The sequence below is a fragment of the Triticum urartu genome, chromosome 2 (assembly GCF_003073215.2).
Source record: "Triticum urartu cultivar G1812 chromosome 2, Tu2.1, whole genome shotgun sequence".
NCBI classification, from domain to species: domain Eukaryota; kingdom Viridiplantae; phylum Streptophyta; class Magnoliopsida; order Poales; family Poaceae; genus Triticum; species Triticum urartu.
In genome coordinates, this window is record NC_053023.1 from 30,872,245 (window position 1) to 30,888,745 (window position 16,501).

Consider the following 16,501-nt stretch of genomic DNA (forward strand, 5'->3'; position numbering starts at 1 on the left):
TCCTGGAGGCGCCGCAAGGCGACCTCCCGGACTCCGGGAGTAAAGGGGATGAAACCCCCCAGGGCTCCAAGTCCGGCCCAAGGCCGGACGCCGCTCCGGAACCCTCAAAGGTTCCAGAGTCCGGAGGGTGACCTCCTTCCAAGAGGAACAAGCCCACCGTGCTGGTGACCCCCGTCCAACCGGGGGCGCCGGACAATCTGTTGGAGGTGCTCGAAGGCGCCTCCATCGATGAGGGACACCGCACTATTATGAGTGCGGTGGTCCAGAAGGTTCAGTCCGCCAAGAGCGGACTGACTGAAGCTTGCACTAGCCTTTTAACAGGCTTTGAGGTAAGTAAAGAATGTTTAAATAATGTTACCGCATAGACAGTAGCCCCTGATGCTCTGTTGGGCGTTCGGGAAGAAAAGCCGAATAGAGGATCAAAGAATTCGCAGGAGTCTAACAAAAGGAGTCAATATGCGTATGCAGGCTTCTCTACTAGCGTCCGCCGCACTGACTGCGGAAGTGGACGTGCTGAAGCAGAGCCTCGAGAAGTCCGAGCAAGAGCTCGGGCGTGCCAAGAAGCAGCTCGAGGAGAAGGAAGGTAAGAAATACCCTGTTTGAATATGTATATAAAAAAGGCGCAATTGCAAAAAATGACAGGATTGACATGGCTATTGTAGGGGCCACGTCTGAGGTGGCGACCCTTAAGCAAGCGCTGGTCGAGGCCGAGAAGAGTGCGGCCACGGAGCGCACCGAGCGGGAGAGGTATGAGGCTGAGGTTGGCAAGGTGCGGCAAGAGCTCCAGGTTCTCATGAAGAAACATGAGAGTTTGGAGCTTAACTCGAAGACGCGAGCGTCCGAGCTCGCGGCAGCTATAGAAAATGCCAAGTCTGCCAAGACCGAGTCCCAGAAGACCCTCCAAGAGTTGGATGAGGTGAAGAAGATAGCGGCGGGTAAGGAATTTTTTATGCAAAGTAAACATATAAACGTGAGTTACCTGATACTTACCCGAATCCGGAGCTCTCCAGGGGCATTTGCAGATCTTCCCCGGAGTGTATCCGATGTCGCCGCATTCTATCGAGCCGAGGAGGGCAGCTCGACGGAGAAGGTGTTCTGGTCTCAGTATGCTGAGGCCGGACACCCCGTGCCCCTGAGCGACCAGCTGAAGCAACTGGTCGAGCTCCACAAGGCGGCCGAACAGGCCATGAAGGGCCTCCGAGTTCGGCTGTGGCCTGGAGAGGCCCTGCCTGGGAGCTATTTCGGGCTGGTGCGGCGGCTGGTGGAGGCCTATCCAAGGTTCGAGGTTATCAAGCGCTCCGTCTGCATCGAAGGTGCCCGTAGGGCCCTTGCCCGTGCTAAGGTGCACTGGGGCAAGCTGGATGCTGAGAAGCTTGTGAAGGACGGGACACCGCTGCGGAAAGAGCATCGTAAGCCCGAAAATTACTATAAGGATGTTCTGAAGGGTGCCCGCCTTGTGGCGGATGAATGTACTAGGGATGTAATTTTTGAGTAAAACTCGCTCGTTTTTGTCCTGTGCGCTGGAAGCTTGTTCATATGCGCTTAGCAATGCTGTTTGGATTTAAAATATTACCTTCTGTGCGGCTATTTATCAATTCTGAGAGATGGCGAGTCGTCGGCTTCTGCCCCCATGCCGCTAGTGCTGGGGTGTTCGGGGATAAACCTGAGCACTCTTTTTTCCATGTTTGGGTCCTTCGAGGGAGGCGCTCAGCCCAGCGAACGAGGCAATCGGACTATAACGCGTGAACACTCTCAGTTAGCCATAGAATTCTATAATTTTAAATTTCGGCGAAGCCCCTAGTATTTGGAAGGCCGATTTCGGGGCGCTATCCACGCCTTGGCCGGACAGAGCCGACTCCTCGCCCGAAACGGCATAAGTCTTTAGGGACTCAAAAAAACCTCTCGAACAGCGACCAGCTCTCGCTTCATCATGACAGTCAGTTTTAGCTTTCTCCACTGAGGTGCTCGGCCCAGCTCAACTGGGGCACAATCGCAGTGGTTCTCCTAGTGCTACCTTAGTCGATATAGCGGAACGTAAGGCACCAAAACATAGGAGCCGGGCAAACCCAACTATTGACCCAAAACATGATTCGGAGCCGATGCATATAATGCTATAAGTTCGGGGTTCCGCACTTGTGAAAGTGTTCGGACTTCTCACACCATATTGAGGGGTACTGAAGCCCCTGGCGTATTTTAGCCATACCAGATTGTACGGGTGCAACATGTCGTTAAGGAACAATTATTTATAAAAAGGTAATGCAAAAATAGAGAATAGCTATGCGTTGTTTATTAAAAATAGCTGCGATCAAAGCAGAACGATGCAAGTAATGCGAGAAACGAAAAGTTGGCCTATTGAACATGTCTGCTCTAGGGGCAAGCTGCGGAATAGTATGCGAAACGGGTATACTGCTCGTGATAGAGACCACCTGGGATTTCCGTGATGCGGCATGGCTTGTCTCCTTCCCTGGTTCTTGCATCGTTTGTGCGGCAATTGAACTGCCGAACCGGCCTTCCGAAGAGTAGAGTCCTGGAAGTAAGAGAAAAGTAAAAAAAATCAGCAGCCCCTGGTGCGGTTTAAATCGTGTTTTGGGCGTGCCGTGATGGTGCCCCTCCCCCTATGCCCATGGTATTTCTAGAGCGTAGTTATGTGCGCGAAGTACTGGCATCGCCTTTTTGCGAGGGTTGGGGTTGGGGCCGTATTGCTACGCCTGCTCGGAACGTGCCAGGTGGTCTTGTTGTAGGTTACTCCGGGCGCGCTTGACGGTGTCCGGACGTTTAATGGCCGGACTGGAGAACTGCCTGGAGAGGCTGCTTTGTACTTCCGCTGCAAGGGCCGCCGTGTGCTCCTCCATTCGGAGGGAGCGTTCGGTGTTTCCATTAACCGTAATTACTCCTCGAGGGCCTGGCATCTTGAGATTAAGGTATGCGTAGTGCGGGACCGCATTGAACTTGGCGAATGTGGTTCGCCCGAGCAGTGCATGATAACCACTGCGGAACGGGACCATGTCGAAGATTAACTCCTCGCTTCGGAAATTATCCAGAGATCCGAAGACCACTTCAAGTGTGACTGAGCCTGTGCAGTTGGCCTCTACACCTGGTATTACGCCTTTAAAGGTCGTTTTGGTGGGCTTAATCCTCGAGGGATCTATGCCCATTTTCCGCACTGTATCCTGGTAAAGCTGGCTCAGGCTACTGCCGCCGTCCATAAGGACTCTAGTGAGATGAAATCCGTCAATAATTGGGTCGAGAACCAATGCGGAGAATCCGCCATGATGGATGCTAGTGGGATGGTCTCTTCGATCAAAGGTGATCGGGCAGGAGGACCATGGGTTGAACTTTGGGGCGACTGGCTCTACCGCTTATACGTCCCTTAACGCACGCTTCCGCTCCCTTTTGGGGACGTGGGTGGCGTATATCATGTTCACCGTCCGCACTTGTGGGGGAAAACCCTTCTGTCCATTGTTGTTCGGCGGCCGGGGCTCCTCGTCGTCATCGCTATGCAACCCCTTGTCTTCATTGTCGGCGCTTAATCTGCCTGCCTGCTTGAACACCCAACAGTCCCTGTTGGTGTGATTGGCCGACTTTTCGGGGGTGCCATGTATTTGGCACAAGCGGTCGAGTATTTGGTCCAAGCTTGACGGGCCCCTAGGATTCCTTTTGAATGACTTTTTTCGCTGACCGGATTTAGAGCCTCTGAATCCGGCATTAACTGCCGTGTCCTTAGTATTGTCGCCGTTGATGCGGCGCTTCTGCTGGTTGCGACGCGACCTGCCACTAATGTCCCCGGTGTCCGAACGACCAGGGTTCTTGGTCATATTGTTGCTACGAGCAAGCCAGCTGTCTTCTCCCGCGCAAAAGCGGGTCATGAGTGCCGTGAGTGCTGCCATAGATTTCGGCTTTTCCTGTCCGAGGTGCCGGGCAAGCCACTCGTCCCGGATATTATGTTTGAAGGCTGTTAGGGCCTCTGCGTCCGGACAGTCGATTATTTGATTTTTTTTTTCTTTGTTAGGAACCGTGTCCAGAATTGCCTGGCCGATTCGTCTGGCTGCTAAATTACGTGGCTTAGGTCGTCAGCGTCTGGCGGTCGCACATAAGTGCCCTAGAAATTGTCGAGGAATGCGGCTTCCAGGTCCTCCCAACAGCTGATTGACCCTGTTGGCAGGTTGTTAAGCCACTGCCGGGCTGGTCCTTTAAGCTTGAGTGGGAGGTATTTGATGGCGTGAAAATCATCTCCGCGGCCATGTGGATATGAAGGAGATAATCCTCGATCCATACCGCGGGATCTGTTGAGCCATCATATGATTAGATGTTTACGGGTTTGAAACCCTCGGGGATTTGATGATCCATTATTTCGTCTGTGAAGCACAATGGGTGTGCGGCGCCTCTGTACTGGGCTATATCATGATGTAGCTCCAATGAGCTTTGTCTACTGTGTTCGGCCCTGCCGAATTTGTGACCGGCGTGATGGTTACCGTCTCGAACCGTGGGGCGCCCATGCGATCCGTAGATCGATCTTGTTTGCCTTGCCTTTTCCTCCAACATATTACGTAAGTCCGGCGCATATTCCCGTGCCTTGGTACGGGGTGCGGCTTGGATGGAGAGCCATGAGGCCTCTCTGTCGCGGCCACGAGGTGGCCTGTCGGCCGCGTCGAGTGCTTCCTCCTCTAATCGGGGTAGCACCCTGCGCTTTGGGTAGCTCTTGGAGGGGCGTTCGAGTTTATGCTCTTCGGCCGCAAGGACTTCAATCCATCTGTCGACTAGTAGATCTTGATCAGCTTTAAGCTGTTGCTGTTTTTTCTTGAGGCTTCTTGCCGTGGCCATAAGCCTGTGTTGAAAACGCTTTTGTTCGACGGGATCCTCTGGCACGACGAATTCGTCGTCGTCGAGTCTTGCCTCGTCTTCGGAGGGAGGCATATAATTATCGTCCTCGACCTCTCTGTCAGTCGCTCTCTCATGAGGGCTGGTTTCTCCATCCTCCTGTGCTAAATCTTGCTCGGGGGGATGTTCTTCGGCGCTTTCTGGGGTATTATTATATCCCGTGCTGGAATCGCCGTTTTTGTGTTGGCGGGATTTTGAGCGGTGCCGCTGACGCCGGCGCTTTTGCTGTTTCTTGGAGGGGTCATCCTCCGCTGTTCCATCGCCATCTCCCTCTTTTGGGTGTCCACCATGTATATGTCATATGACGAGGCGGCTTTCCAGGGCCTAGTAGGCGCTGGTTCTTCATCATCTCCTTCATCGGCGTCCATACCATCGATGTCTTCGGAGTCGAAGTCGAGCATGTCGGTTAAATCATCGACAGTGGCTACCAAGTGGGTGGTGGGTGGGCTTTGAATTTCTTCATCGTCCATACCCCAACCTTGCTGACCGTAGTCCGGCCAGGGCTCTCCTGATAAAGAGAGAGACTTCAGTGACTTCAGGATATCGCCGAAAGGCGAGTGCTGAAAGACGTCCGCGGCCGTGAACTCCATGATCGGCGCCCAATCGGATTCGCTCGGCAGGGGCGCGGAGGGTTCGGAGTCCGGAGAAGAATCCGGCTCCATGGAGTCATGAGTCTTGCAGAGTACGGGGCTGGTGTTCGGCTCAACCGCCGTTGGGATCGCAGCCCCCGAGGTGGCGTCCAAATGCCCATCCTCGATCGGCGCGGTCGGCTCCGAACTAGGGGTCGGAGCCGATGCGGGTGCGGCCTTCAGGGCACTGTTCGGCGGCAGAGCTAGATCATGCTCGTCGTGACAGTGCGGCGTGCTCGGCGCTCGGCAGTGGTTCGAATCCGTCAAAGATCAAGTCCCCGTGGATGTCGTCCGTGTAGTTTAAACTTCCGAATCTGACCTGACGGCCAGGGGCGTAGCTTTCGATCTGCTCTAGATGGCCAAGTGAATCGGCCTGCAGTGCGAAGCCGCCAAAGACGAAGATCTGTCCGGTGAGGAAGGTTTCACCCTGGACTGCATCGCCATTGATGATCGTAGAAGCCATCGGGCCTGACGGCGACGGCACAGAGGAACTCTCAATGAAAGCACCAATGTCGGTGTCAAAACCGGCGGATCTCTGGTAGGGGGTCCCGAACTGTGCGTCTAGGCGGATGGTAACAGGAGGCAGGGACACGAAGTTTTACCCAGGTTCGGGCCTCTTGATGGAGTAAACCTACGTCCTGCTTGATTAATATTGATGATATGGGTAGTACAAGAGTTGATCTACCACGAGATCAGAGAGGCTAAACCCTAGAAGCTAGCCTATGGTATGATTGTTGATGTGTATGTTGTCCTACGGACTAAACCCTCCGGTTTATATAGACACCGGAGAGGGTTAGGGTTACATAGAGTCGGTTACAATGGTAGGAGATCTGAACATCCGTATCTCCAAGCTTGCCTTCCACGCCAAGGAAAGTCCCCTCCGGACATGGGACGGAGTCTTCAATCTTCAATCTTGTATCTTCATAGTCCAGGAGTCCGGCTTGAAGGTATAGTTCGTCTATCCGAACACCCCCTAATCCAGGACTCCCTCAATCAGTGATGGATTAATAATAGCGGTCATTAATTGGATACGCCACACTGACCATTAACTAGTAGTCCGGACAATATAACAGTTAAAAAATATTGATAGTCAAATAATTTTCCTCTCAAAATGGTACATGACTCACAACATGAAACCTGAGTTAGTGAGAAGCCTTGGCCAAAAACATAAAGACCTATAGATCATATCGATCCAATATATCATAGGTATCATATTATTATGGATAATGATGTCTTGCCATTAACATGAAGTTCTCGAAATCAAATGATACATTTGAACAAGCAACACAACAATGGAGACTGAAGCAGACATAGATCAAAAAGTTATACATTATTATTTCCTCCACCACTTAAGCAAGATGAATTGCGCTAGGCCATCTCATTCTTCTTCTTGTTGAAGACCTCCTGAATGATAGGGCCAAGAGCCTCCATCCTCATTGGTTTGGGCACAAATAAATCAGCACCAGCACTCATGAACGGCTCCATGGCATGGTTATCGGCAGAAACCCCAACCATCTTCACATCAGTTTCCCCCGTAGCACGAATCTTCACAATTGCCTGTCGAGCAATATAAATATTATATTGTCTTTTCTTGTAAATAAGAGGATTATATGTAGTATATAAGAATGTTTAGGTAGTATATATACTATTTTTTGGTAGTATATATCATATTTTGTGCATACTTCATTTTGCGTATAAATATGTACGTATTTCACAAATACAATAAACTATGAGCTCACTTGCAATTTTTTCATATAACTCACTTTGGAGTATCTTAGATATAGTATATGAACATAATAAAAATAATAAAGTTGAGTATATACTACCACATGGTAGTATATATATATGCCAAATACTTGCATATACAATGATATAGAATTAAGTACCTCTGGACAAGTCATGATGGGCATATTCTTATCGAACAAAACAATGTCAAACTTTTTCCCCGCAAGGAACAAATCAACAGCTTCCTTCCCATTCATGGCTAGAGTAACCTCACAGTGAAGTCTGAGCAGAATTGTTGAGAGGACCAACCTAGAAACTCCAATGTCCTCTAGAAGTAGTGCCTTGATAGAGGTGGATCCTTTGGCCTTGAGCTCCATGATCACCTAAATGAATTACAAACACATGAATATATTTTATTCTTGATCCATGCATGCCATATTAGTACTTGCAAGCACATTGTTATTCTTGAAAAGAATCAACTAGCAAAATCTTAATATATTACTAAACTCATAGTTTAAACATCGCATAACACAATGAAACAAAATTGTCTATTTCAAATGAAACAATGACAGAGCTGAAAAAACCGATGCGCCAGGATAACATGCCAGCAATAATATATAAATGCATATAGATGGGTGCTAAGAACAACAACCATGAAGATATTGATTAACAGATCAAATTAAAATGAATACTTCCACCCTATACTGGTATAGATCCACCTCTAACATTCTCATGGATGTAAAGCATGGACACTATAAAAGCACCAGAAGCCTCACGATGAAACTAAAAGCGCCAGAAGCCTGATGATAAAACAAGGCAGGAAAACAAATAATGTAACATGTAGCTGAAGGTTAGAGCCAGATGGTGCTGGAGGAGATTGGGGATCTTCCTACTCTTCCCACTAGATAGTCTGGTGGTTGGGTGCTGGTATGCCTCGTATGACAAGGTATTTATAGATGGGAAAAGGTAAGTGTGGCCAATGGACAACCTATCTCCACTGCCTTCACACGCGTAGAAAATCCGCACCGATCTTCGCCCAAGTATAAATGGAGAAATCAATATTGGTCGTGAATATTTTCTTATTAATGACTCATGTCCCCACATAAATATTCTCGATTGATGTTTATATGCAACTTAATGTTTCATATCTAAGGTCATGTATTAAACTATATGTCATCAAGTTACTAGAAGTTGTATGAGTTATACTTCCAAATTTTGAATGTTGGCCAATATACTATAGTTAATATTTTATTTTGAGAGACATGTTACAACGCATAAACTCACAACACACACACACACACCTATGAAGGCGAACACATATACCTACCACTCGGAGCAGCAATGTGATGTTGAGTCAATAGATATTGACATTGACAATGCCACCATAGGCACTTCATTGTAAAAGTCCAAGTCATTGCATTGAAATAATAATGTAAGAAATACTGAACTAAATATAGAAAATATTTGAGCACCCATGCGATGTGTAGAACTTGAACCTCGGGTAGGCTTGTTGCCGTAGAAAGTACCTGGCCATATAAGGCCAACTCCAACGCATGACTCCAACTGGTCCGTCCCCGTCTGTTTGGGGCTAAACAGACACAAAACGCGACCCAACGCGCGGGAGCAAATGAACAAATGTCCTTTTTCTGTCTGCTTTTGAACCATTTCCGGTCCAAATTTGGGCCGCGTTTGCATCGAAAAGGACACGGGCGGACGAGTGCGACGCGTGCCCTTGTCCTCCCCTGGCCTGCCCGTCGGGGACATGGTCGTCCCTTTTTCTTCTCCTCCTCCCCTCCCCCTCGCCCCCACCCCCGCTATAGTCGCCGCCGGCATTTTCTCGGCCACCTCGCTGACTCACTGTCTCGTAGTCTACCCCAACCTACCACAAAACGACGGTCGGATATGTGCCTCTCTCGCCCCTGCACTGGTGGTCAACTGCTATACCTGCGGCCGCGGGATTTGGCGCATGCGGCTACCGGATTTGGCGAATCCGGCCGCATGTGACTGCGCCTTGCCATGGATTGGTAGGGTACCAGTTCGCACAACCATGGCCACGCCTCTGCATCGCATGCAGGTACCGAATCTACCTCTTGCCGGTCGGATCTATACCCCGGCGATGGTTTGCCATCAAAGACATGGCCGGCCTCTGTCTAGGCTAGGCCCTGGCCCAGCGGCTAGACGGTATTAATTTAGATGACGTTCTTGATGGTCATTATGTGATTTTATGCATCTCTAATCAAAATGGAACCAATAAGAAGTTTTGATTATAGATTTAATGAGCAAATGTGAAAGTGCAATCATGCTCTTAATCAAATTTTGATGTTGATGACAAAATACATACATGAGACTAATTATATTTGCTAAGTGAATACACATGATATTTGTCTTCTTGGCATCATTATGTAGGGATCATGGACACATCAAACGAGATATGACTCAAGAAGATGACAACAGAGAAGAAGTGTAGACTCCTTTATATAAATTTTGAGTTACAAGGATTCCGCACTATTAAGAGGGGATCCAAGTGGTATTTTCAAGATTTGTTCAAGTGTCAACATAATGTCACTATCATACTACAGGTATTGTAACACCCCTGTAATTAAGCTATAGTGAATTCACCCTAATGATGCCCCTTCGCGTGGCCACCGAGCTCCTCCTCATATGAGTTCATGTCTAGGACCTTCATCGTCATCGCCCATGTCGCCTGCGGCCACGAGCTCAAGTCAGGAGCCCCTACATCGCCGGAATCGATGTCCTCGTCAAGCTCTGTCGTGCCACTCGCTGCTCACCGACCAGAGCCTCGCCAACCCGCTTTGCACCTCTATAGTCTCACTATGAGCCCAGTCGTCTTTCTTCTCTATCTTTCTGCTTGTGTGCGCCCCCTAGCTAGCTCAGTGGCTATTGACGGTGCTCGTTGCCACCATTCGCATCACCGTCGCGGCCACTACTTTCCAAGCTTGCATTCGAGCACCACATTGAGCTCCTGGAGCTCCTAGGAACCCAACGCCGCCGTTCGTTCGCCTTGTCGTCCTCCGCAGCCTCGCCAGCGTCCACCCCAAACTCCAACCGACGCCTCGCCTTAACGCCAATGCCAACTCCGGCCATCTCCAGTTGAACCGATGCCACCATTGCACGCTCACTGCTTCTCTGATTCAAATGCGTCCTCCGTGTGCAAAATGGCCGCTAAAGACGCAATCCCGAACCCCACCACCGTTCTTCTGGTCGCCGGAGCTCTACCGCCGGCGCGCCACCGCGTTTGGACTGTCATGAGTCACTGACACGTGGGCCCGGCCTACCAGGAACGTCTTTTAGCACTAACAAAAAGTGTAATATGTCACTCACACACGGCCCCCAAATTAGCATTTACTTAATTTAAATAATATCATATTAATTAACCCTTGTCACTGACCACTAGGCCCCACCTCCTAATTATAGTTAATTAAACTAATTAAAATGCTGACAAAAGCCCGCTAACCAGTGAGTCCCATTGGTCAGGTTTGACTAGTCAACCTAACTGTTGACTGCTGACTCAACAGTCAATAGGCCCCACTTGTCAGTCACAATCCGTAGTTTACCGATTTATGCACGTACTTCCACTGGTTATCATTTCTATGTAAGCTTTGTGTTCTCCTTTGTAATATTCAATTATGCCATGCAAAGGAAAATCAAGGATTACCATTCTTTGTACATATGTAGTGTATTTTTCATTCCAGTAGTAATAGTTAAAGTAGAGGCCAGATGTAGTGACATAGATGGTCGAAGGCTATTTGGGGCAGCCCCAAGCCCTACATCGCTCGTGGTGCTCCTTGGTTGTTCAAGAAGGACCTCCTCAACGAGATAATAGATCCCTAAACTAAGTTTACTTCTCCACTTCCGTAGCAATCTTCGCTCCTTTTTTGATCAATTCGTTTGTTGGCGCCGTGGGCTGCAGCACACGATGGCGATCACAGAAGATACGCTAGGAGAGGAGGAAGAAGAACACGGAGAATTTTTCCTGCGCCCGAACGCCGGCCGCATATACGGCTTTTCTGTATTTCACCTCTAGCTCGAACTCGAATTCCTCAGCGATTATACAGGAGTGGAGAGGGTTTAATACCCGCGAGCTTCAACACGCCGGGCCGCGCTCGATTGCGCCCACCTATCACTCGCCACGCCCCGCTCGCTCCGGCTCGCGCACTCCGATCGTGCATGCACACGATCGCCGCGGCCATGCTGCGCACGCGACGCGGTCCTCTCCTCCTAATCCCTCGTTAGCTAACCAACGCAGCCACGTGCACACACGCGCTGACTCGCACACATACGCACACCTACACTCAGGCACACACGCACACACCCGAGCCCGCCATAGGCCGGACCTGACGCGACCAGGACATGCACACACACGCGCACGTTCTCAGCCCCGCCGTGGCTTATTTCCTACATTTCACCTCCTAAGCCACGGCCTAGAGGAGGCCGGCGTCCTCGACGCCGACGTCCGCCAGCAACACGTGCTCCGTTGCTGGCTCCCTCCGCAGCTGGGGGCAGTCCCGCTTGAAATGGCCACGCTCGCTGCACTTGTAGCAGTGCCCGCGTCTGTTGCCGCCGTTGCCCGATGCCATGCTCCGCCCGTCGTCGTTGTCGTCCCGAGCGCCGCTCCCGCGCGCGCCACTACGCCATGGTTAGGAGGAGTTGATCAGCCCCGCGCTTGTCGCCGTATTGTCCATGGCGCCGCGTCCGCTCATCAAACGCACGCAGCCACCCGAGCACCTCGTCGAATGCCATCTCGTCGACATTGCAGAACTGCTCAATGCCGGCGACGACCGGGAACAAGCGTTCGGGGACGGTGTCCGGGAGCTTCTTCACGTGCGCCGCATCGCGCAACGTCTCCCCGAGGTTCGCATACCGCGCCATCATCGCAGCCAACCTCCATGCGTACACGTCCAGCCCCTCGCCGTCCACCATCTTCAAGAGATCGAACTCGCCGCGGAGCGTCGCCAGCCGGGCCGCCCGCACCCGATCGGCGCCGACGAACCTCACCTTCAGAGAGTCTCATACCTCTGTGGCGGTGAGCTTCGTCACCACCGACAGCAGCACATCCTGCGGCAGCCCACCGAGGATCATCGCGCTTCCCGTCTTGCACTTCTTTGCGTTCACCGTCGCATCGCCCGCCGGCGCCACCGCCTCCCACAAAGTGTGGGCATCGAGGATTGTGTGCGCCTTGATCGCCCACACCATGTAGTTGTCCGGCGTGAGCATCGGCATCGGCATCGACACCGAGCCCGCGCCTCCGCCGTGCGCCACAATTGGCATCGCCATCGACGAGCTCCCTCACCTTGCTCTGATACCAAATGTTGGCGCCACGGGCTACGACACTCGACGGTGATCACCGGAGACACGCTTGGAGAGGATGAAGAAGAACACAGAGAAATTTTCCGGCGCACGAACACCCGCCACATGTACGGCTTTGCTGTATTTCACCTCAAGCTCGAACTCGATCTCCTCAGCGGTTACACAGGGGTGGAGAGGGTTTTATACCCGCAAGCTCCGACACACCGCGCCGCGCTCGAACGCGCCCACCTCCACTCGCCACATCCTGCGCTCTCCGGCTTGCGTGCTCCGATCGCGCACGCACACGATCGCCGCGGCCATGCTGCGCGCCCGACGCGGTCCTCTCCCCCTGACCCCTTGCTGGCTAACCCACGCTGGCACGCCCACACACACGCTGACTCGCACACACATGCACACCTACACTCGGGCACGCACGCGCACACCCGAGCCCGCCACGGGCCGGACCTGACGCGACCAGCGCATGCACACACACGCGCACGCTCTCAGCCCCGCCATGGCTTATTTCCTACATCGTATATGCAGCTCGCATGTGCCCTCTCTCTTCTGCTTGAACCCGATTGGATGTATGGCGTGTTAATCTCAATCATTGGAAGTAGGAGATGACACAACACTCCTCAGTACTTCCTTCGAAAACCTCATAGTAGATTGTAATATTTTAAATGTATAACTCGTCAACACCAGGGAGGCTAGAGCCAAATGTCAGGTTTCTGCTTGGTGCTTGCTGATGTTGCAAGAGGAGAAAGGTCGGGAAATAAATGAGGTAATACCATAAATGGTACCAGGCAGCAAGCCTGGTAAGCTATCTCAAAAAACAACAACCAGCAGAATACCATAAATGCTAGGATTTCGAATAAGGGGTCTATGAACCTTGCTGCAATCCGTAGACGCACTAGTAGTGAAACCTTTCTCAAGCAGATGGATGGGTGCATGGCAAGTTAATTTTACTTATATGGACATGGCAGAGATATGGGGATGTTTGCCAATAGTTTTATATAAAGAATCAGTGACGGATTAATAATAGCGGTCATTAATTGGATACGCCACACTGACCATTAACTAGTAATCCGGACCATATAACAGTTAAAAAATATTGATAGTCGAATAATTTTCCTCTCAAAAGGGTACATGACTCACAACATGAAACCTGAGTTGGTGAGAAGCCTTGGCCAAAAACAGAAAGACCTATAGCTCATATCGATCCAATATATCATAGGCACCTTATTATTATGGATAATGATGTCTTGCCATTAACACGAAGTTCTCGAAATCAAATGATACATTTGAACAAGCAACACAACAACGGAGACTGAAGCAAACATAGATCGAAAAGTTATACATTATTATTTCCTCCACCACTTAAGCAAGATGAATTGCGCTAGACCATGTCATTCTTCTTCTTCTTGATGACCTTCTGAATGATAGGGCCAAGAGCCTCCATCCTCATTGGTTTGGGCACAAATAAATCAACACCAGCACTCGTGAACGCCTCCATGGCATGGTCATCGGCAGAAACCCCAACCATCTTCACATCAGTTTCCCCCATAGCATGAATCTTCACAATTGCCTGTCGAGCAATATAAATATTATATTGTCTTTTTTGTAAATAGGAGGATTATATTTATATATATACATGCCAAATACTTGCATATACAATGATATAGAATTAAGTACCTCTGGACCAGTCATGATGGGCATATTCTTATCGAACAAAACAATGTCAAACTTTTTCCCCGCAAGGAACAAATCAACAGCCTCCTTCCCGTTCATGGCTAGAGTAACCTCACAGTGAAGTCTGAGCAGAATTGTTGAGAGGACCAACCTACAAACTCCGATGTCCTCTACAAGTAGTGCCTTGATAGAGGTGGATCCTTTGGCCTTGAGCTCCATGATCACCTAAATGAATTACAAACACATGAATATATTTTATTCTTGATCCACGCATGCCATATTAGTACTTGCTAGCACATTGTTATTCTTGAAAAGAATCAACTAGCAAAATCTTAATATATTACTAAACTCATAATTTAAACATCGCATAACACAATGAAATAAAATTGTCTAATTCAAATGAAACAATGACAGAGAACGATCGATTGTGCTATGCATGCAAAGTTCCCCATGTTCATTCCTTTTTCTATGATGTGCAGGACTGAAAAAACCGATGCGCCTAGATAACATCAACATGGAAAATAAACAATGAACATGCCAGCAATAATACATAAATGCATATAGATGGGTGCTAACAATGACAACCATGAAGATATTGATTAATAGATCAAATTAAAATGGATACTTCCACCCTATACTGGTATAGATCCACCTCTAAAATTCTCATGGATGTAAAGTGTGGACACTAAAAGCACCAGAAGCCTCATGATGAAACTAAAAGCACCAGAAGCCCGATGATAGAACAAGGCAGGAAAACAAATAATGGAACATGTACCTGAAGGTTAGAGCTAGATGGTGATGGAGGAGATTGGGGATCTTCCTACTCTTCCCACTAGATAGTATGGTGATTGGGTGCTGGTATGCCTCGTATGACAAGGTATTTATAGATGGGAAAATGTAAGTATGGCCAATGGACAACCTATCTCCACGGCCTTCACACGCGCAGAAAATCCGCACCGATCTTCGCCCAAGTATAAATGGGGAAATCAATATTGGTCGCAAATATATTTTTATTAATGAGTCATGTCCCCACATAAATATTTTCGATTGATGTTTATATGCAACTTAATGTTTCATATCTAAGGTCATGTATTAAACTATATGTCATCAAGTTACTAGAAGTTGTATGAGTTATAGTTCCAAATTTTGAATGTTGGCCAATATACTATACTTAATATTTTATTTTGTGAGACATGTGATACGTCTCCAACGTATCTATAATTTTTTATTGTTTGATGCTATTATATTATCCATCTTAGATGTTTTATATGCATTAATATGCTATTTTATGTCATTTTTTGGGACTAACCTATTAACCTGGTGCCCAGTGTCGGTTGTTGTTTTTTCCTTGTTTTTGTCTTTTACAGAAAATCAATACCAAACAGAGTCCAAACAGAATGAAACTTTTTGAGGATTTTTCTTCGACCAGAAGACAACCATGAAGCTTCCGGAGGAGGCCAGAGAGGCCACGAGGGAGCCACAAGCTCACAGGGTGCGCCCCAGGAGGGGATGGCGCCCCCGGGCTCGTGGGCCCCTCGGGACTCCCCTAACCCTAACCCCAGCTCCATAAATACCCAAATATTCCCCGTATACTAGAGGGCACACCAAAAATACTTTCCCGCAGCCGCAAGCTTCTGTTCTCGTGAGATCCCATCTTGGGGCCTTTTCCATCACTCTGCCGGTTGGGGATTCGATCATAGAGGGTTTCTACACCAACTTTGCTGCCCTACCGATGATGTGTGAGTAGTTTACCACAGACCTACGGGTCCATAGCTAGTAGCTAGATGGTTTCTGCTCTCTCTTTGATCTTCAATACAATGTTCTACTCGATGTTCTTGGAGACCTATTCGATGTAATCCTCTTTTGGGGTGTGTTTGCTGAGATATGATGAAAATTTATGATCAGATTATCTATGAATATTATTTGAGTCTTCTCCGAACTCTTTTATGCATGATTAAGATATCTTTTTATTTCTCTCCGATCTATTGATTTGGTTTGGCCAACTATATTGATCTTTCTTGCAATGGAAGAGGTGCTTTGTGATGGGTTCAATCTTGCGGTGTCCTCACCCAGTGACAGTATGGGTAGCAAGGCACGTATTTGTATTGTTGCTATCAAGGATAAAAATATGGGTTTTTTTACCATATTGATTGGATCTATCCCTCTAAATCATGTCATCTTGCTTAAGATGTTACTCTGTTCTTGTTAACTTAATACGCTAGATGCATGCTGGATAGCGGTCGATGTGTGGAAGTAGATGCAGAATTGTTTGT

The 16,501-nt window shown here is 48.9% G+C and overlaps 2 protein-coding genes across 2 annotated transcripts; both read right to left on the reverse strand.

Moving 5' to 3' along the window:
• Window positions 1–6,737: 6,737 nt before the first annotated feature.
• On the reverse strand, window positions 6,738–8,699 carry LOC125540830 (two-component response regulator ORR42-like). Its single transcript, XM_048704374.1, has 2 exons — window positions 7,394–8,699; window positions 6,738–7,064 (listed from the first exon to the last, which is right to left on the reverse strand). The coding sequence occupies exons 1-2, from the start codon at window positions 7,607–7,609 to the stop codon at window positions 6,876–6,878; spliced, it is 405 nt and encodes a 134-aa protein (XP_048560331.1). The 5' UTR covers window positions 7,610–8,699; the 3' UTR covers window positions 6,738–6,875.
• A 5,081-nt stretch (window positions 8,700–13,780) lies between these two features.
• LOC125540831 (two-component response regulator ORR42-like) lies at window positions 13,781–15,071 on the reverse strand. Its single transcript, XM_048704375.1, has 3 exons — window positions 15,004–15,071; window positions 14,232–14,453; window positions 13,781–14,124 (listed from the first exon to the last, which is right to left on the reverse strand). Exons 2-3 carry the CDS (start codon window positions 14,445–14,447, stop codon window positions 13,936–13,938), a joined length of 405 nt encoding a protein of 134 aa, XP_048560332.1. The 5' UTR covers window positions 14,448–14,453; window positions 15,004–15,071; the 3' UTR covers window positions 13,781–13,935.
• Between the last annotated feature and the right edge of the window lie 1,430 nt (window positions 15,072–16,501).

Bases quoted from the DNA above. Each gene is read 5' to 3' on its own strand.
- LOC125540830 (XM_048704374.1), bottom strand. From the start codon at position 7,609: ATGGAGCTCAAGGCCAAAGGATCCACCTCTATCAAGGCACTACTTCTA. The intron at 7,065-7,393 runs GTACTTAATTCT...ATTGCTCGACAG, and splicing joins CCATCATGACTTGTCCAGAG to GCAATTGTGAAGATTCGTGC.
- LOC125540831 (XM_048704375.1), bottom strand. From the start codon at position 14,447: ATGGAGCTCAAGGCCAAAGGATCCACCTCTATCAAGGCACTACTTGTA. The intron at 14,125-14,231 runs GTACTTAATTCT...ATTGCTCGACAG, and splicing joins CCATCATGACTGGTCCAGAG to GCAATTGTGAAGATTCATGC.